We start from the raw sequence: 23,233 nt of genomic DNA on the forward strand, positions 1-23,233 counted from the left end.
ACATTTTGAATAGAGATAGATATAATTTCTTTAAATATCCGATTACACGTTTCTATTTCTATATTGTAACAATTTTGCGTCACAAAGTGCATGTCTTGCCTGGACTTGGATGATTTCGAGCCACTGAACGCTACAAATCTCGCCGAAAAAGAATTATTCATATTGAACTCGACGCCCGACGCTCAGCGGACGCTAGTGCAACGCCAAACGCGACGCTGTCTACCTGAACGGTCTAATTTAAGTTTAAGTGAATTAATTCCATTTCGACGCTACGCGACGCTCGACGTTCTCAGCTAGAATGTACCTTTATTATTTTTATTAATCAATGCGTACACAGAATTAAGCTCATTATACAATGATACAATATGATGATACAATAACATAAATAAAATTGAATGGAAAAAAGTTTCGTGTAGGTCATGTATATCAATCATCAAGACTAATTTTAGGTGATAAAACGACACCTACTAAAACCTAAAATTGTAGTTGACCAACGTAATTTACGAAATTAAAATGTAATAAATGTAATTAGGAAAAACAAGAACAAACAGAGACAGTAAACCTAGAAAGCATTTTGCATTAACGACGATGTTTATGAACACATTGTGTTTTAAATATAAGTCAATTAAAAATGATGCATCGATGTATAGAAAGATTGTTTACACAAAAAACACTCAATAATTTATCAAACTGTTACTCATAACTCGACTGGGCCAACAACCCAAGCAACACAGATAGTTCCAAATCCCTTAGGTTTAAGACTGGCTATCAAAACATAGTTCCTGGGTGCACCCTGTTACCTAATTTGTCACTATATCCGGTAATACCCCTGCAAAGTATTTTTGAATAGTATCTGTTACCAACCTGTTACTAGTCATTTGTGACTAAGTGGCAAAATCTACTTAGTGACAATAAATACGGAACGGCTACCAGCCTGTGCTACTAAAATGGGTGTATGAAGTACTTGTTACTATATAGTCCCATGCTTAGTCGCAGAATAGTCGCAGTACCCTACATTTTGGGTCTTAACGTTACGAGGCATTTGGGTACTAATTGTTGGTCCCAAAATAGTAGCTGCGAATATGGTTTGTTACTATAAAGTAACGGGTACCATACTCCTATTGACGTCTTGCTACTATAAAGTTGTGGAAACTAAAAAATATTTCTTTAAAGTAGCAGATCGCGTATTTACCCATCTTGTCCGTGACCACAAGAATAAAGATCAATAAAACTGTTTGTTCACTGCGCTTCTAGTGGAACTTCCTAGATAAGTTCACCAGGATAAAGGGTTTATTGGATTAAATTTAGAGAAGTATGACTGGGCTTTGATATGATCAATAAATTATTTTAAATTTATTTTTGAAAATTCATATACATATTATTATTATGTATAATTGTCGTATTTTCTATATATTTGTAAAGTTCTTATAGCTGCATTTTTCTAGGAATGTCGAGTTGGTGACTACTGATGAATTTAAAGATAAAACAGAGCTCAGAAAAGAAAGTAACATAAGTCAGGAACTAAGGCATTGGCCATTAAAACACCAAATTAGCCACATTGCTTTAACAAATTTACTTGGTATACTAAAAAACTGAGATATTGTGCCATTGTTCCAATGGGAAATGGAGAATTTTGGTACAATGGAATAAGGAAGATTTTAGTAGCACGTTTATCCGAAGAGACCAACCTAGAATCGATGTCTCTAATTTTTAATGTTGACGGCTTGCCTCCATTTAAGAGTTCTCCATTAGAATTTTGGCCGATACTCCTAAAAATGCATGAATATCCTTGCGATCAACCCATGGTGACAGCTATTAATTGTGGCGAGTCAAAACCTCCATTACAAGAATTTTTACATGATTTTGTAACAGAATTAAATGATATTTTGGATATTGGAATTGAAGTAAATCAGATTAGGGCGAAAGTAAAAATTTGATTTTCTCATTCATCATTTTTTTATTCAATTGTTTTTGGTCACTTCATGTTTCACCGGAAAAGACAATTTTTGATTTTTAAATGGCATCCTCAATATTTTTTGCTTAATTCAATAGAAAATGACACTCTGAATAGAATGACATATCATAATACGACATTTTCTTATATGGTTTATTTGAAATTGTAACATCGGTTCTTAACGGAAATTTGACTCGAAATATCAAGTGTGTGGTACCAAATTATTCGTAAAAATGCTTTTTTCAAATATGATAATAAGTCATCCTCGTTCCATTTGAAAAAATTGAGATTTGATTAAAAACACAATTTAGGCATCTTTTAACCAGTCAGGACAAGACACGAAAAACATTAAAAGATCAAATATATTTTTCTCCTAGATAGAAGGATCCTAGATAAAAAATTAGTGTTCTTATATTGTTTTGAGATGAGAGGTAGGCGGAACTTTATAGAAACATATGGAACTATATTGTCACAAAATGCCTGATTGTCCGACTTTTTGGGTGTTCAAAGTAACTTTCTAGTTCCAGTAGTTACCATAGGGTACAAAATTTAAATACATTTAAGAATAACAAAGTTCCGAAGTAGTAGCCGATACTACAAAGTAACTTTTGAGTAGTAACAACTTAATCACTGGAAGTAGCGGATCTTTTAAAGTAAAAAATGGGTAGTCCCTGCTACTTCATAGGGAAGAGCCTAACTTTATCGTAGCGAAGTGTGCGTCAGCCATTTTTTAATGTCAGACATTTTTTAATTAAATTTATTTGTTAATATATTTTAATTTTTTCTTTATTTTCCCAAGTTTTATAGTGCTTTAAGCATTTATTTTTCCAATTAGAACTCGAATACACTTTCGTTCATTGCCAAATATTATTTTTAATATTTTTGATATTATTTTTTGTTTCTAAATATCTACAAAATTGAATTAATTCGAAGGCGCGTTAAAATATTTCCATCTAACTCGGTAATATTGGTCAGTAAAGTGACGTGCGTTATTATATTAGTCCTGGAAGTGTCCGAAATACGCGATTAAAACCATCATTTTCCTCATAAACATAACACGCCATTATTAACTTAATTTTAACATGGCCATGCACCGCGGCTGTCATATCATATTATTATTTTATTTTAAAACGTTTTTTAAAAGTAGAGCTCGCTAGAAGAATGTTTTGCTACTATATACTAGCAGTTACCAGGCGGCCACGTAGGGGCGACCAGGCCGCTACGTAGCAGGATAGTGGCCGCTACTACCCTTTCACTTTATAGTTACGAAATATAGTGGCGGCGTTAATCCCTGGGTCCACCCGGTATACTACCCCGTTACACTAAATTCTTCCCCATTTTAGTAACAGTTACGTGGCGGCTACGTGGCGGCAACGTAGCCGCCGATAGTGGCAGTCTACTTGATGGTCGCTTTTGTAGTCCCAGGAACGTACCTGCTACTATCTGTGTTGCTTGGGAAAGGATTAAAAACAAATGGAAAATATCATAACCATCTAAGATTCGCTGATGACATAGTCCTAATTGTCAATAGTACAAGCACAAATTAATGAGCTAAATACAGCCAGCAATAAAGTAGGTCTCAAAATGAATTTAGCAAAAACTAAAGTATTGTACAGGGTGGTCGAAATTGGTCTGTTTTAACAAGGAAAACCTATTTCCTGATTAGATAGAGCAAAACCGACGTAGATGTCATGGGCTCGATTTCTGAGACCCGTTTAATGGCATAAACCGCCAGTTGATATTTTCACTGCCAACTGAGATACGGGGTCTTTTTGATTTTTTTCCCATTTTGGAAATTGCCCATAACTTTTTTAATTCGCGGAATAATAAAATTCTGTAAAGACGTTCTTAAGGCACTTTTTTAAGCACAATCCAGTGGCGTAGTCAGTCTTTTTCTATACTTGCTCTTTTTGTCAGAAATAGTAAGAAATATAATTATTTAAATGAAAATCATAGTTGGCTATGAACTTCAAAAAATGCTGATGTTTAACCCTTGGCAACGATATAAAGTTATGGGTATTTATTTCTAACAATGAGAGAAATATTAGGGTTTTTATCTTTGTATCGAAGCGGGCCTTGATTTTGTGTTGACCTAGTTGCCTAATTATTTTTTATCGCAATTTCATATTCTATATTATTATTTATCTGCAAAATTAAAGACTTTTGAAAAGATAAATCAACATTCTATATTAGTTTTACCAATTACAATTAAAACGCCATTAAATGGAGAATTTAGAGAGAATCGGATTGGAACAAGGGACCCCATATCTTGTCCTGCTAGGTCCTGTGATTTAACTTCTTTCTAATTTTTTATGGGGAAAATTAAAAGACTTTATCTATAAGGAAAGAACCATTGGGACGAGAGAAGAATTGCAGAAAGCTACTAGACAAGCTTTTGGACTTACACCAGTTCGCCTAATAAATCGCTGTAACTCTGTACGCAAAAGATGTTTATTATGTATTCAACAAGGAGGTGCTCAGTTTGAACATCTTAGATGATTTTTTTAGAAAACTATATATTCGTCACTCAAAAAATACGTTTTTTAGCTTTGTTCTTTGTTTATTGTATCGATTTCAATTGTAATTACTAAAACTAATATATAATGTTAATTTACCTTTTCAAAAGTCTCTAATTATGCAGATAAATAATAATATAGAATATTAAATTGCGATAAAAAATAATTAGACAACTAGGTCAACTCAAAATCAAGGCACACTTCGATACAAAGATAAAAAACCTAATATTTCTCTCATTCTTAGAAATAGGTACCCATAACTTTATATCGTTCGAAATGGTTAAACGGCAGCATTTTTTTAAGTTCATAGCCAACTATGATTTCCATTTAAAAATTATATTTTTTTATTATTTCTGACAAAAAGATTAAGCATAGAAAAAAAGTCACTACGCCACTGGATTGTGCTTAAAAAAGTGCCTTAAGAACGTCTTTACAGAATTTTATTATTCCGCGAAATAAAAAAGTTATGGGCAATTTTCAAAATGGTAAAAAAATCAAAAAGACCTCGTATCTCAGTTGGCAGTGAAAATATCAACAGGCGGTTTATGCCATTAAACGTGTGTCAGAAATCGAGTCCATGACATCTACGTCGGTTTTGCTCTATCTAGTCAGGAAATAGATTTTCCCTGTTAAAATAGACCAATTTCGACCACCCTGTACAATGAACTGGTAGACAGAAAGTACATTCTAGTAAATAACATAACAAAATTATAAATTTAAGAAAAGAAGAAATAGAAGAATATATATATATAATTTGGGGCAACTAATACATAGTTCAGGATCTCTATTACCAGAAATTAACAGAAGAATTAAGTTAGAATGGTTACTTATGGAAGAAACTCAATCATATTCAATTCTAGAATGCCACTCTATCTAAAGAAGAAAACATTAGACAAATGTGTACTATACCTGTCATGACCTATGCATGCGAAACATGAATACCTAAAACGGACATTATAAGGAATCTGCAGTTCGCACAACGCTCAATTGAACAAAATATCCTGGGAATAACCAAGAGAGACCGTAAAATAATAGAGTGGATACGACAAAAGATTCAGGTAATGGATGTCATCCACAGAATCAAATCCCTCAAGTGGCAATATACAGGACGCTTCGCAAGAAGGATGGACAGTAGATGGGCCACAAAAATTACAGCATGGTACCCACGAGGAATCAAGAGACCTAAAGAAAGATCAAACCTGAAATGAGACTATGATATTTTGAAATTAGCAGGGATTAAATTATCCAATTTGACAAGGTAACTTAGGTGAGAAATAATCATTTCACCTAAGAGACGAACTCTTTCTACTGTATTCTTTGTGGGATTGTGTGTGTACTCTAAATACATTGGGTAAGCGTAGCAATGTTACGTTAGCTTCTGTACCAGGGCAAACGGTCACAAAGGTAATAGCCAAAATAGGTTCATCGACAAAGCATTTACAAAACAAACAAAAGGACAAAAAATATATAAATAATAAAAAAATATCATACAATACAAATCATACAATTCAACAGAATATTGCAGAACACAAATAAAGGTGTATCAATAAAATTTTACTACAATAGAAAAATTGTAAATAGATATAGTCATTTAAGAGTTTAGTAATCATTTAATAAAATATTAAATACTAGACTTTTAACCAGTGTGTGAGATGATCAAAATTTTAAAATTCAAAATTGTTAATGATTAAACATCAACAAAAAAGTCGTTTACCGCATATAGGGCTCTCTCCAGTAAGTATGATTTCAGAGCTTTGCGAAATGCGGGAAAGAATGAAAGCGACATGATATTCAAAGGCAGATGATTGTACATTTTTTTGGCATTGTACAGTATTGAACCTTTAACTAGTTCTGAGCTCGGGGTTGGAAGATAAAGATCGTGCTCGGTATTCCTAAGTGGATAGTTGTGAGATGGCCTTTCGGGAAAAGCAGATATATGCTTGCGGATTAAGCAAACGGATTCAAAAATGAATAAAGAAGGAAGAGTCGGTATTTTGAAATTTTTAAAGAAATTCTGGCAGTGAGTTCTACTGTTCAGTCCCAATAAATATCGAACTGCTCTCTTTTGAAGTTTGAAAATACGATCAAATTTTTTAGCACAGCAAGTACTCCAGAATGGAAGAGCATAACGAAAATGTGACTTAAAAAGGGCATAATAGGCTATTCTAAAGGTTGATAAGTTAGGTAACGAAAAGGCAGATGAAACGGCCAAAGTTCAAAGCTCCTAGTCCAAACATCTCATCAATAACATATCCCCTTACACGTACCCTTCTGCGGCATAGCAAAAGCAGTTACAAGAATGGCCATGAAACGTTGGGTGGCCAAAAAATCTCTAGAGTGAAGAAATTCACCAGGGCAGAGACAGGCGAGATATTTTGGCGAAAAGTTCATAGTTGAACATTTGCCAAAATTCACGGCAGATCTCATAAACAAAGACAGAACAGTCAAATCTGTAGAGGAACTATTAACAGCACATTATACGCTGAATAGACATCTATAGGTAATGGGATTGGCGAACGAAGCCATGTGCAGGTGATGAACCAAACTGAAGAAGAAACGACAGAACATATTTTATGGCGGTGCGAAAGCCTGGCAAAAGTGCAGTTCTCTGTAATAGGCAATGATAGGCCATTGATGGAGAGATATCTGGAAGGTTTCCAAGTTGCTGAAAAGGTCGCTGCCCTTTACTTTACTGATTGCAGTCATTTTTCTTACAAAGTAGTGACAAACCTCAAAGAAGACCACATGAAACTCAAACTCACAATCTTGTTTTTTTTAATAACATTGACTTGTTAACATACTTACCAATTTCTCTAATTCAGGATTTTGTGATCTCGTACACATGTGACTGAAAATATAGGGTCCGAGATTCTTCACTTTAAAAGCGTGAGCGCACAACCACACGCTGAACAACACCTGATACAGGTTATAGAATATTAGTACTGACTTGAGTTTGAAGGCGGGCCTCTTCTCCATCCATTTCGGACCAACATTTAATACAAAGTAAAGGTATAGGATCACTATTAGGACTACTGGTATTGGCGATTGCATTAAAGGCCATTCGTTGACTAAGGTATCTGCAAAAATATAAACAATTAAAATTATTAACGATAAAGTAGATAATATTGATAGATTTTATATACATTATACTAAATTATTTAAATAAAAATAACCAATAATCGAAAAATAGTTAATTAATTTGAAACGTTGATTCATAAATTTTAATTTTAAAATATTTTATAATATTCTATGGGTATAAAAAATGCAGTGTATTTTTTGCCAATATAGCCAAGCAAAATAAAAATAATACCTATTAGTAGATATTTTCTGGAAAAGGATAGAAGTTTTAGTGTCCAAGATAAGTTTCTTTGAATGTGGTAGACAATCATTCAGTATTAAAACTAAAATAATTTCTTGGCTAAAAGAACTTGCATTGAGATTTGGTATATTAATATATACCATACATTAGGATTGATTGACGTATTCAGCTGTTTTCTGTCACTTCCTGTTTCACCGGAAATGACCCTCAGAATTTTGTTGTTTTATTCGATAGAAAATGACACTCTGAATAGAATGACATATCATATGTCAACTTTTGACATTTTCAAATATGGTTTATTTAAAATTGCAACATGCGATTCATAACAACAATTTGACTCGAAATGCCAAGTGTGTGGTACCAAATTATTCGTAAAAAAATGTTTTTTCCCAATATGCTAATGAGCCACCCTCGTTCCATTTGAAAACATTTAAATATGACTAAAAATACGGTTTGGGTATCTTTTAACCGGCCAGGACAAGACGCAAATACAATTAGACGATCAAATCTATTTTTCCAAGGATTCTTGATTAAAAATTAGCGTATTTAACACAGCCATGGCACTCTAGATTGAAATTTAAAATTCAAATTTGTTTTAAGTGAAAATGTCAAAAGTTGACATATGATATGTAATTCTGTTCAGAATGTTATTTTCTATCGAATAAAGTAAAAAATACCGAGGGTGCTATTTAAAAATCAAGAGCTGTAGTCATTTCCGATGAAACAGGAAGTGACAGAAAATAGTTGAATACGTCAATCAATCCTAATTTAGGCATATACTAACATACCAAATCTTGTTTTTTTATCTGAAGAAATAAAAAAGTTATAGGGGGTGACCCACTTTTGAGACGCACCCGGTATTTTTATAACACTAGAGGATATTTAAAAATATAAATAACTTATAAAACAATTATAATACTAGATAAACAGGGTTTAATAAGTGCAAATATTTTAGGGGTAGTATATTTCGACCACAGAAACACGATTATGATTTCTTTTTTCGCGAAAAAAAAATTTGAATATGGAATATTTTGAAAAAAAAAATGGATTTTATTTAATTGTATATTTAAAAACATAATATCAACATAGAGAGTAGATTAAATTAACAAAAAAGAAGATTCAGAAAAGGTCTAGCGGTTCTCAAAATTTAAGCAAAAAATCAATATTTTTGGAAATTTTCACAGTAAATAATCACAAAAGAAGCCTCAGATGTTTTGGACTTATTTGAAACACGATAAAGAGAAAATATAATATTAGGTTTCTTTTATCGAGATCTAACAGCTCTGAAAATAGTGGCACTTACTTAAGACTCACTCTGTATATAGTAAAATATTTTGTAAATAAATTCTGTTTAACCGTATTTTTGAAAACGTACCTACTAGGTATCAATATCTGCCGCAAACTCAAAACTTATTAAGGAATGTGTATCACATTCTGTCAAATTATGAACAATTCTGTGTTTCTAAATAGATATGATAATAAATTTCCTTATCTCTAAGAGAATAATTCATTAAAAAAATAATTAAATCCCATAATTGTGATATCAAATATTGATAATTCAACTTTAATATTCTTATCAATAAAATATCGGTTATACCGAGGATCATACTGAATTTATAGACCCACTTTCTTGATCTCACTATATGCATTTTAATGTCTCTTATTGTTTCGCGTCCTGCATTAGTACCATACACTAATTTGTATATAATAAGCAAAAACTGTACATTAAAATATTTATTTGGTAGATTAGAGTAGAGTTCCATTAATTGATGTTTTCTTTGCACGTAGAACCTTTAAAACATATTAGCTAATTAATATTATTTAAGTATTTGAAAACATATAGAAGTGTGTTAAAAACAATGTCCGTACATGTTTACATGTGTTATGTTTGTAATGTATTCTAAAAGCAATATACTATTACAAAATATGAAGTATTTTGTGAATATAGTACAGAAGAAAATGCTTGTTAATTATTTGTTTGTCTCTTTGAAATATTGAAAGAGGCGAATGTATAACATTCGTAATTTCGTCTAGAAAGTAACTACAATACAGAGTGAGTCTTAAACAAGTGCAAATATTTTCAGGGGTGGTATATTTCGACCTCAGGAACACGTCTATGTGGTTTTTTTCGATAAAAAAAGAGGTTGAAAATCGTGCATTTCTTTTTAAATTTCTCTGTATATTTTTCAAAAACTTTTTAGAACTGCCTGTTCATCGCAAATCTTCCCACTGTATAGTTTCTTAATCTCCGATCTTACCACAGTTACGGCTTTACTCTATGGTTACGGCAATAAAAGGGATGCAAATACAGAAAAAGATCCGGTGGCCCTAAGCTTTTTTTTCAAAAGAAATTTTTTTTTTAAATTTTCAAACTTAAATAACTCTATAATTTTGGACTTATCTGAAAAATGGTAAAGAGAAAATATGTTTCTTTTATCAAGATCTACCAGCCCTGAAAATATTTGCACTTATTTAAGACTCACCCTGTATATCTAAGAAGATTTGAAAAATTATTTTAATATTAGCTTAATTGTCTACAGAATTATAAACATCATATCATGTGTTATACTGATAAAAATAAAGATGAAGGAAACTTTTCAAATATAACCCAATATACAGTATGTTCCCTGATTGTCTTTACAAGAGGAAAAACTTTTTTTTTATTGCCATTGAGAAAAACATACATTCTTTAATAAAAATTTTTGGTTGTTTTAAAATGGTTAATTCGATTTATACTTTTCCACATGTCCATACCGTTTTAAAGAAAATTTAAAAACAACATAAAAATATACTTAATATAGTAGACATTTTCCTAAAAATTAAAACGCGTTCTATGGTAACATAATTTCATTTTCATTTCTTGATAGATTGTTATTGATAGAATTTTAATTCATTAAGTCATATTTTTTGCTGTTTTCAAATATTAAAAAAGCACAAAATTTATTTAGTTCAATGCTACGGAAAGAGTGATAATAGTTACTGGAAAATATTATACTTTAACAACACCAAAAAATATGACGTTAATCAAAATTAATAAGTATAGAAGATAAATGAAACAAGTTTAGATTGGAAAGTGTCCATAAGGATAATATAAACACTATTTGGCGCTATTGTTGCAACGGTCGCGACCCAAAACTTTTGAAAATTTCGGAGCGGTTCGGCTTTTTCCGGATTATATCGCCAAATATTATTTATTCAAATTTATTATTATTTTCTTTCAATTTTATGAATAAAATACAGTGTGTTGCATACAAGAAACTTTATTTTATATAAGGACATGTATGAAATACCTGGACAAAAACATTGGAAACCGACGCGACGCGACGTTATGCCACGATCCCCGATAGTTTTTGCAGTTCACAGTTCACAGCACAGCTTTTTAAGTTTTTAATACCACTTTTTCACAATTATCACGGGTTTGAGTAAATTATACTTAAATTAAACTCACAAGATAGCAATAACTAGTTTGGAATTGGACGCTTTAAACATTTTTCGGATTTTTTTCAATGGGAGCGCTTTAGATTTAGTAAGATTTTATAATTTTTGAAGATGATGACTTTGACAAGAGATATGGACAAGAAAAAATTATTTCTTTTTTTGTTCGCGGTTGTTCTTAGCAACCGCTATAGCAGCGCCAGATCGCGTACAACGGTCGCGACCCAAAATAATTTCGTTACCCAAAATTTTGACGGGCATTCCAAATTTAAATTTATTTCCTTTATCTATATTAGGGCAACTGCCCAGCTACGTCGAAACACCAGTTCCCATTAGAACACCGAAGTTAAGCGACGTAAGGCGATACTAGTGGATGGACGGGTGACCGGTTCGAAACTCTGTATCGTGCTGTTGTCCAATAAAAGGCAAAAGGCTGAAATCTATTGACACACACTGCTCATTCACGCTGGTTCGAGGCCGGATGAGATCGGATATCTCGTGAGTAAGAGTCGATTTAGACACTTGCCAAGTCGGTAGGCCATTAACCATGATATGGCCGAGGACCGCGGTTCGGATTCCGCGTATACAAAGTAGGTCCCGTCCAGATTAGCCCTGGCAGCCAAAAGGGAGACTTTAAATCTTTACTTTACTTTATCTATGTTAATAAGAACCATCTCTTAAAGAATTAAATCGAAATTATATTACCATATAAACGCCTTGTGATTTTTAGGAAAAAATTCAACCATATTTTCATGTTTCCTTTAGTTCTCTCTAAAACGGTATGGAAATTACGAATAGTAGGTACAAACGGGATTAACCATTTTAGAACAAGCAAACATGTTTTATGAAGAATGCATTTTTCTTAAAATGTCAATAATATAAAAGTTTTTTCTCTTATTAAGACAATCCGAGGACACACTGTATAGAAGAATTTAATAAATTCCATGCAAATTTTACAGCTAAGTCGTAAATATGTTTTTTAAAGGTCTGCCTATGCTGAATACACATGCCAAATTTGAACAATTTTTAACAAGCCGATTTCATGTAATTTAAGAAAAACTTCATCTATTTTTAAATTAATACTGAACAGATAACAATGCAAAACCAGGCAAATATCAACATACCTTAAGTTGTCAACAGTTGGATTTGACCATTGTTAGATATAATTTGTTGTGCCGTCTACACTACTACGTCTTAGTGCCTATGTTTAGTGTCGCCGAAATATATTTTTGTAATTTAAAACTGGTTCGAATGAGGCAAAAACCTAATGTGTAGAAAATACAGTTTGACATTGACAAAATTATAGGATGACAATTTAAGGTACGTTAGTATTTGCCTCGTTTTGCATTGTTACCTGTTCGGTTTTAATTTAAAATAGATGCAGTTTTTCTTAAATTTCTTAAAATCGGCTTGTCCAAAATTGTTCAAATTTGGAATGTGTATTCAGCATACGCAGACATTTAAAGGACCTATTTACGACTTAAGCTTCATTCAGAACCTCCCAATTAGTGGAATAAATTAATGGTATCAATTACACTTTATACTTTTTAGCAAAGAATATACCTAGCTAGAAAAAGAATGGACTCTGCCATACTGAAAAATGGTCCTACAGAAGTGGCGCCATCTATTGAGTAGGGCTTGTTTTAAATGGATCGAAGCGCGGGCTTTTTAAATGAGCGTATTTATTGAATTCTACTCTAAAATATATAATTAAATTTGATTATTAAATCTTATTTTTTACACAAATTCAACAATACTAATAACAAGTATCGTTGTGATGTGTAAAAAATAAGATTTAACAGTATAATTTATACAATTATTAAATAAAATTAAAGCCAAATATGTGTAAATATTATTTATTATTTAAAGATTTTAATTATAAGTCAAATATTTAAACATCGTTTATTATAATAAAACAAGACTAACGTAATACGCCCAAAATTTTGTAAATGGAGTAAATATAAATAGGTACTTAAATGATAGCAAAAATAAATGACTTTTTTTATTATATTTTTAGGGCCACAAACAAAATGAATTGTCTAATAAAAACACATATAACAAATTAGTTTGAAAAACGTTTTGATGGTTTTGATAATTATTTTTGATAATATTATGATTGGCGCTATGACAACGACAATATTTTTTGAGAATTTGACAATAATATCACAATGGCCTTTGGAAACTATGGAAACTACAAAAAAAATCTGATTGAACGCCATCTGGCAATAACTAGTAGCAACTTTTTAACCTAAAAATTAATTGCACTGCCACCTAGCGCCCGAGGCTGGAACTATTTTATTTGAAATTTCCGTGGAAACGGTGGAACCGCTTTTGCTATTTCACTTTCCGGCCGCTCCTTTTTAGTTTACGATCATTGACAATGTCTAAAAAACCCAATTAAAATTAATAAAATGTCCTAGCAACAGCTTGCGGTAGTCTGTTGTATCCATAGAGAATTATATATTTAGTTTATAAAACAATAAACTTTTGATTTCTAACCAAAATTTTTCTTGACGCATGATAATCAAAGGCCAAAATGACATTCCTCGCAAATTTTGAAGTATAATTAGTGGAAAAGTCAAAAGTTTGATAACTTTTTCCAATAATTGAAAATTACTACCACTAATTATGACGTTCTGAATGCTTACATTAAAATTAGGTGAACAAACTTCTACGGCTAATTTAAACTACTAATTTATTCCACTGATTTCGAGGTTCTGAATGAAGCTTTAGCTGTAAAATTAATAGGGGAGCCAATATTTAGACAGATCAAAATTTTTTATGGGATTTCCTATGTGCATCACCCGGTATAGAAGCTAATAAAATTTGAGAGAGATGTTCTCTGGATTAGGATGTAATCTAAAAAATCGATAATGTATCTTAAATCAACAAAACTATTGCTGCCCGGACTAAATAAATGTCACATTAGAAGAATACATTGTTCGTGCTTTCACTAAATAAATATGATAAAGATATTTTGCTAACGAGCGTAGCGGCACTCTCTAATTGATTTTCTTAAAATTTACTTTCAATACTCAACAGATGTCGAATACTGGGGCTATTAAGTTATTCACAATAAATTCATTGTGAAGATTCATTTTATTAAATAGTTAATTTTACGCATGACTGCAAATACAGATTTTGATTACATTTAAAATTTTTAAGTAATAAACCTTATTTATCCTAAATAGATAACTATTATATTTTATGGATTTTCTTCTATTAGCGTAACCTCAAACCTCTTTGTCAAAGAGACTTATTTATCCAACATTATCTTTACCCTGAATTACTATGAAACATAAAATTATAAAGTGGCAAAAGTTAAAAGTTTGTTAAATTTTTCTGCTAATAGAAAATTACTACCACTAATTTTCACGTTCTAAATGCTTACATTGAATTTAGAGAAACACAACTTTTCTACGCTAATTGAAACCACTAATTTATTCCACTGTTCCACAAGTTCTGAATGAAGCATTATAATTGAACAGTACTACTACTAATTTTAACGTACTGGATGCTTACATTGGAAATTAGGAAAACCAACTTCTACGCTAATTGAAACTACTAATTTATTCCACCAATTTTGAAGTTCTGAATGAGGCACAAAGCTTCATTCAGAACCTCGAAATTAGTGGAATAAATTAGTGGAATTAGTGAATTTCAATTACACTTTATACTTATTAGTTTACGATCATTCACAATGTTTAAAAAACCCAATTAAAATTAATAGAATCCTAGCAACAGCTTACGTTAGTCAGTTGTACCCATAGAGAAAGCCTAATATTTAGCTTATAGAACAATCAACTTTTGATTTCTAACCAGAATTTCTCTTGACAGAAGATAATCAAAAGCCAAAATGACAATTGTCGCAAATTTTGAATGTCTACTATCATGGCTGGGAAACTTAAATGGAAATGACAGTTCATTAAAAATAGTTCTTCCTCCAAGATACAGAGGCGCAAAATATGTCAATATCAATCATCAATATATATAAAACTGTCAATATCAACAATGCAAATGTCAATATCTGACAATAATAAAATTTGATTTTTAACTGACACTTAGAGACGCTTTTGTTGTGATTTTAGGGTTTGATTTTTCAATTTATTGTAAAATTAAATTCAAAGAATATACCTAGCTAGAAAAAGAATGGACTCTGCCATACTGAAAAATGGTCCTACAGAAGTGGCGCCATCTATTGAGTAGGGCTTGTTTTAAATGGATCGAAGCGCGGGCTTTTTAAATGAGCGTATTTATTGAATTTTACTCTAAAATAACTAAATTTGATTATTAAATCTTATTTTTTACACAAATTCAACAATACAATAACAAGTATCGTTGTGATGTGTAAAAAATAAGATTTAAAAGTATAATTTATACAATTATTAAATAAAATTAAGGCCAAACATGTGAAATATTATTTATTATTTAAAGTTTTTATTTATAAGTGAAATATTTAAACATCGTTTATTGTAATAAAACAAGACCAACGTAATACGCCCAAAGTTTTGTAAATGGTATAAATATAAATAGGTACTTAAATGATGGCAAAAATAAAAGACTTACATTATATTTTTAGGGCCACAAACAAAAGGAATTGTCTAATTAAAACACATATAACAAATTATAGTTTGAAAAACGTTTTGATAATCATTTATTTGATAATATTATGATTGGCGCTATGACAACGTTAATATTTTTTGAGAATTTGACAATAATATGACAATGGCGTTGGAAACTATGGAAACTACAAAAAAATTCTGATTTAACGCCATCTGGCAATAACTAGTAGCAACTTCTTAACCTAAAAATTAATTGCACTACCACCTAGTGACTAGGGCTGGAACTATTTTATTTGAGATTTCCGTGGAAACGGTGGAACCGCTTTTGCTATTTCACTTTCCCGCCCCTGATTAAATTCCTTCAGATTTTTTGGCAGTATTCTGTTACCTATCTATTTAATATTATAAGTCTTTTATCTATGGTCTACTATTAATTTTGACGTTCTGAATTCAGAACGTCAAATTTAGTCGTACGAATTTTCAATTATTGGAAAAAGTTACCAAACTTTTAACTTTTTCGCTAATTATACATCAAAATTTGCGAGGAATGTCATTTTGGCCTTTTATTTTCATCCGTCATGACAAAATTTGGTTAGACATCAAAAATGTATTGTTTTATAAGTTAAATATTAGGCTTTCTCTATGGATACAACTGATTACCGCAAGCTGTTGCTATGATATTCTATTAATTTTAGTTGTAGAGGTTCTGAATGAAGCTTCATTCAGAACCAATTAGTGGAATAAATTAGTGGTTTCAATTACACTTTATACTTTTTAGTTTACGATCATTCACAATGTCTAAAAAACACAATTAAAATTAATAAAATATCCTAGCAACAGCTTGCGATAGCCTGTTGTATCCGCAGAGAAAGCATAATATTTAGCTTATAAAACAATAAACTTCTAACCAAAATTTTTCTTGACGGGAGATAGTCAAAGGTCAAAATGACATTTCTCGCAAATTTTGAAGTATAATTAGTGGAAAAGTCAAAAGTTTGTTAACTTTTTCCACTAATTGAGAATTACTACCATGGTACAAAGAATACAAGGTATGATCGATAGCGGCTCCAATTTCGTTTAGTTCGCGCATACCACCTGTGACGTCACTAGGAAAATAATGAATAAATATAAAATAAAGAAAGTTGACAGCTGTGGTTGACAGCGACACGACAAAAGAACCAATCAGATTTGTACAAAATTCAAACAGCTGTCAATTTTAAATTTAGTACAGCTCCCATTGGTCGTTTGAAGTGTCAATCAGTGTCGCTGTCGACACGACGCAGTTCTGAGAACGAGGCTTTATGGTTAAGAATTGTTTATTTTTAAGACTTTTTAGTTCATTTAATTTAATAATTACTAAAACCAGCAGTTCCAAAAATATATTTAAAAATAATTATTTATTAACATGGATTTGGACGATAATAATAGGTAAGAATACTAAATTTATTTCTATATTCGGTATAAAATTGTTTATTAGGTTTTTAGTTTGCGATGTTTATGGTAAATAATTTTCATGTTCATTGCCTCTGAATTCACATGAGGACAGAGATGAGGATATCTATAGAAAAGTAACCACAAGAGGAATTGTTACATCATTTAAAATATGTTGGGAAGTTGAAGTTTCCCAAACCAAAAAGTAGAAAATGCCAATGCAGATGAATGTATTGTAATTCTGATAGAAGTAATTCCAAGGGCGAAGTTTATTATAATTAGTGGAAGTAATTAGTGACCTGTGCTTTTTTTTATATGTAGATGTTTCAGGTTGAGAATAAATCGGTTGAACGAAACCCAAAATTTAGAGGAAGTATTTGCATACTCAGAATATGCCCATCAAGGATTATATAGCTCAAATTTCCTTTAATGGTAGGCAATTATTCAATGCAAATTAACTTTTTAAGTGACTGAAATATTAAATAGTTTACAATATGGTATATCACTAAAAATATATTACTTTTAGGTACAATTAGGGCCCGATACATTTCAAAAAGTAGAATATTATTTTATATTAAATGAGGTATTGTGCCAACAATCAATTTATATTAATACCGGAGATTAAAAAATAACAGAATAAATAGTTCTTTTTTTTATACTACAAAAATAAACTATAGAATACAACAGTATTTAAAAAATAAATAAAAAGTTATGTCCCGGCCGAGAATCGAACTCCGGTCTCTCGCTTCCTAGCCCGACTCCTTACGCACTGCTCCACAGTAACTTGCTTAGCGATAATTCAATGACGGTATCTAAACAAAAAAACAGGTTTATAACAATATCTTGACGATTTGAACTGTCGCGCGGAGAGTGCTGACCAATAGCGCCTGTTATCACCTGTGACGTAGCGACCAACCTGCGCAATATCATACCTTGTATTCTTTGTACCATGATTACTACCACTAATTATGACGTTCTGAATGCTTACATTAAAATTAGGTGAACAAACTTCTACGACATAGGCGCGTGCGGTCTATGGAAGCGGGGGAAGCGGCGCACAATGGATCGAAGTATAAGAAGATAGGGACATTGGCTGTTTTTGAAGAGTTCCAAATTTAAATATTTTTTTACATATTTGTGTTAAAGAGATATTCTAGTCTTGTAAAACATATACAGTATGTCTGTTTGTTATTTACTTATTGAGCATATGAGCACCAATTGAAGTAAATAGAAAAATCATTCAAATTGGTAGATAAAGAGTCTTACATTTGATTGTAATTTTAAAATGGATGTAAAAGATATTCGTTTGTTATATATAACGACTTATTAGAAGCGTTCTTGGGCTATAGTATTGGATTGTTAAATTTAAAAAAAAGTCACACCAGAAGTGAAAAACTCATTTGTTTTTTATTTATGTCATTAAGACTTAAAAATATAAAGTTTTCTTGAATTACAAAAAAATGTAAGCGGATGTAAGTGGAGATATTACGTGCAATGTAAAGAGCCACCTTTACTCGCACATATAAAAAAATTGGCTGCCCCAAAGTGCCACTGCAAAAACTATAATGTTTTTAATATCAAAATCCTTGAATTTATGCAATGCACGCACAGTGCACCATCAAACAATTTGTAATTTGCCGATATCGGTAAGTATATTCGTCGAAGAACATTGGAGTGGGACTGAATTACACTACAATACATAAGGCATATAGGTTGAAAGGCCCAGAAATGTTTTCGTTTTGGTATTCGGTACCTATTCGGCAATTGAATTGGTATTCGGCAATTTGTCCAGTTTGCCGTGGACGCGCATCACGCGTTGCTTTGCAGAATATATTTGCAATTTTATTTTAGATTTAGGGAGGAAATGGGTTTGATAGTCGATGTCGTTAAACAGGGATGGGGCAAACGATGGAAACACTGCGAGAAGATTTTTCCGAAACTTCGAAAAGTCATAACAAATTACAGGAATCGATGAATTGATTGCTGGAAAGACTATATATACATTACTCCAAGTTTTGGTTTCAGGAAAAAAAAATGCCGAAAAGTTTAATAAATTTGCAACAGAGGCTGCAGAAGAGTTAACCTTTATGGATGGTATTACATGCCATCTTCTCTACACAAAATTTTGATACACGGAGCAAAAATCATCAGCAATTTTTGGTTTCCGATAGGGCATCTGTCTGAAGAGGCCTCAGAGTCTAGGAATAAATACTTTCGGAAATATAGAGAATGCCGTTCAAGAAGGTCTAACAGAACTTTTGCAAATGAAGACATTTTACATAATCTTTTGTTGTCTTCCGATCCATATATAACTGATATGCGTAGCTGTGATAAAATTCATAGCGATTTAACAGAGAAAGCAATATCTCTTTTGTTATAATATATTTGTTTCTTTTTTATTTAGAGGTTAGTTCTTTTGCGAGTCACCCTGTATATTTTGTTAACTATTTGGTACAAAAGGCCATATTAATTTAGATTTAACAGAGAAAGCAATTTCTTTTTTGTTATAATATTTTTGTTTTCTTTTTTGTTTAGATATTAGTTCTTTTTTTGAGACACTCTGTATATTTTGTAAACTATATGGTACAAAATGCCATATTAATTTAGATTTTTGTTGTATTTATTGAAGTCGTACATAAAAAACAGTAAAATAAAAGTATTAATTTCGAAATAAGTCAGTGTCCCTATTTTCCTATGCTTCGATCCATTGTGCGGCGCCGGGGCTTTCCTATTCATTGAAACCAAGCGTTTTAATTAATAATAATTCATAGCAAGTAATATGAATCTAGGTAGTGGTTTATAGGTAATCTGTTAAAAATATTTTTCGACTTTTTTTTATTAACTTTATCGAATCGCTTCCCCTTGTATAAATTTCACCGCACGCCACTGCTACGACTAATTGAAACTACTAATTTATTCCACTGATTTCGCTGTTCTGAATGAAGGTTGAAGCTTTATAATTGGAAATGACTACTACCAATGTTGACGTAGTGAATGCTTACATTGAAATTAGAGAAACAACCCATACAGCACGTCCAAATGAAATTACATTTCTACAAGGGAGACACATGAGAAACCAAATATGTTAAAGTGAACCTAAGTGTTCATCTAGTTCTAACATGTAGATATATGAGATACACGCAGGTTTATATTGACAGAATTGTGTGATACAGTGTTTACTAGTTGTATACCGTATGCACGGTCTATGCAAGTACCGTATGCAAGATTCTAAACAGTTTTTTGTAACGTAACAAATAATTATTAAAATAATGAAATCTGACGTCGGTATATGAGACATACAATGTATATGTCATATGTATGTGTGATACTTCGTATCATAGTTGTGCCTATAGTACACACCTTGTAAAAATGTGACGTATACACATAATAGAAATTTCTATATAGACACTTTGTAATAGTGTACTGTTGTGTCTACATTCTAGCATGAAATGAAGATGTGCGGACGCGCGGATAGCCTCAGCGTAGACACACCGACCAAGTGTATCTTATGTGTTCTCTCTCCTTTCTCCTTTCTAGGAGTGGTATGTGTTAGCAGCCATTATTGTTTTATCATTCGGAAGCTCTATATAAATGTTCTGTTTGTGTGTAGTTTAAAAGATATTTTAAGGTAAGCACAAGTTTTTAATTACCTTGTTACACCTTCCTAAGAGTATTATTAATATTATAGCAGCGAATCTTCCCTTACTCGATACCCAATTTACCAAATTTTGACTCCAATGAGTGAAAACTCCAAATATTCTCGTATAATGATAAAGAGGTTAGCTCTGCAATATAATTTTTTTTTAATTTGGAAATAATAAAAATCTAAATGGATCAGAAAAAGAAAGATTTAAACACTTCAAAGAACTTCTTACACTGATATTCGGTAAGTTATTTATTGATGGATCAATATACAGGTATGTTTAATATTCAATAATCAGTTTCATATAAAATTTAAGGGTGAGATTGTCAATCTGAGATTGTTAATCTCGATGAATGAGTATGCTAACAAACCAACTGCTTGGAGGGAGAAGAAAAAAAAATTGTCTAAACGAGGTCCACCAAATCGTGGCGATATACCAGGGTTTACCATTTTAGTACGTTTTTATACTAGGTACTTATATCTTTAATACATTTTGATACAAATTCTGTTCTTTTACAGTGTTTTCTTACTTCTGGTTTCTGCAGTGTAAATAATTATTATTATTGTTTTATTTGCGCTATTGCGTTCCATGATATAAAGAAATATAAGAATTTTATTTTTAACCACTTAATCCATTTTATGGAAAAAAAATGGTACATTTAATACAAAACAAAAATGGAACAATTTTAAGGCTACTTCTCTTGAACTTACGATCGAGATACTTTTGGAAAATACAAAGTTTTGCCTTCCTAATTTTCGTTCTAAAAAAATATAATTGGTATTATTGAATAAATATTTCTTAAAAAGAAAGAAAAGTTAGGCATCAAAACCTGTATTATTTCCTAAATTCGTTCATAAGAAAAAGTTTTATCTAGCACAAGATGTATATACGAAGCAAAATACATACGTATACACGCAGTAGTCACAACTGCAGTGTGTAAACAGAGTTTAAGCGTAATACACAAGCACAGTGTATCCTACGGCACACTGTGTATCCCTTAGTTTGTGTATACGTAAATGCTATACTGTGGCTACATTGTAAGGCGGACGTTTAACCTTTGTGCATACGTATTGAACTACAATGTGTAAACGTATCATATTTACATCGGGGGAATTGTGTCATCCTGTGTCTACATCTAAAAATGTAAACACATCGTAAATGTGATTTGATGTGCTGTATGGGAAACTTCTCTACGCTAATTGATACCACTAATTTAGTCCGCTAATTTCGATATTTTGAATGAAGTTTTTCTGAATATCTGTATGAAATAGAAACTTGACTCTTTAACACAAAAATATTTTCACAAAAAAAATATATGTATGCTGTCAAAGGAAAAAAATGCGCCATAAACAACAACCGACGACAAAAAAATCGTCAATTCGACGTACCTACATGCTGTCATTAGATAGCTTGCCAATTTATCATTAACGACTGATAAGTCACTATATGATAAACTGATAATAAAAATAATGAGCTAAAACCAAACTATTAAAGGTGGTTTATGTATTTTTAACGAAAACAGATAATGTTTGTTTATTATACGTTATGTTATTTATAATTTAAAACTAATTTCCAAATTAATTTCTTGAAATTAACATTTGTGGTTATCTAGTAGTTCCCTGTTATTGAAATGTGCTTATAATGTTACCAATAATTTTCTTAATCTATCTTTGATTGTCTATATAATTATATGCATTTTGTTTAGTTATATAATTATTATATGGTATGTTTCTTAATAATAGTAATTATAATTTTTTATTTGCATACTTTTATCTGTAGTTACATTTTATCGCCAAATCCATAAAAAATACGTTCAAAATAAACATTTTTCGAAAACACCATTATATTGCTCTAATAACAAAAATAATTATAATTATGTAATTGGCTTACATGTGTAATTTTAGTTGTTTCCTATTTATTTGTTCTAAACTATTTTAAACTATTGCTTACACCACTAGAAAGTCGTAAGAAGAAACTCAAAAGTTGGAAATACACTCATATGCAAAAAAAGCAACGGAACATTTTTTTAATCAAGTGTAAAGTGTTATATTTTTTTACTTTTAGCTCTATTTTAATGAATTTTTTAGCAAACAATAATATAAATCTCTATCAACTTTAATTCATAAACTCAGTTTTGATAAACTTTAGCATTTGGCTTACTATACAATTATACAGGGTTAATTGAAGGGTTGGTTTTTACCCTAATTTTAAAGCACTCTGGGCAATAATTTCGTGAGTGATTTCTCCTAAAACGTTGTTATTCTGTCAGAACCACGTCTCCTGAGTATTTGGGTTTTTGATTCATGTCAACCCATGCCTTGGTTAATTTTTAAGAGCCAAATGAACTTGCCACCAACAATTTCCAATTTTCT

The 23,233-nt window shown here is 31.4% G+C and overlaps 1 protein-coding gene across 1 annotated transcript in view; it reads right to left on the reverse strand.

Annotated features, from left to right (window-relative positions):
- Positions 1-23,233, reverse strand: part of LOC115881896 (elongation of very long chain fatty acids protein-like) — a 66,167-nt gene that overhangs the window by 14,064 nt on the left and 28,870 nt on the right. Inside the window, exon 3 of the mRNA XM_030899618.1 lies at positions 7,276-7,547. Coding sequence (XP_030755478.1) covers positions 7,276-7,547 — 272 coding nt within the window. The remainder of the gene's footprint in view (positions 1-7,275; positions 7,548-23,233) is intronic.

This window comes from Sitophilus oryzae, unplaced genomic scaffold (genome assembly GCF_002938485.1).
Source record: "Sitophilus oryzae breed Bouriz unplaced genomic scaffold, Soryzae_2.0 scaffold_1744_pilon_pilon, whole genome shotgun sequence".
In the NCBI taxonomy this organism is placed as follows: Eukaryota; Metazoa; Arthropoda; class Insecta; order Coleoptera; family Curculionidae; genus Sitophilus; species Sitophilus oryzae.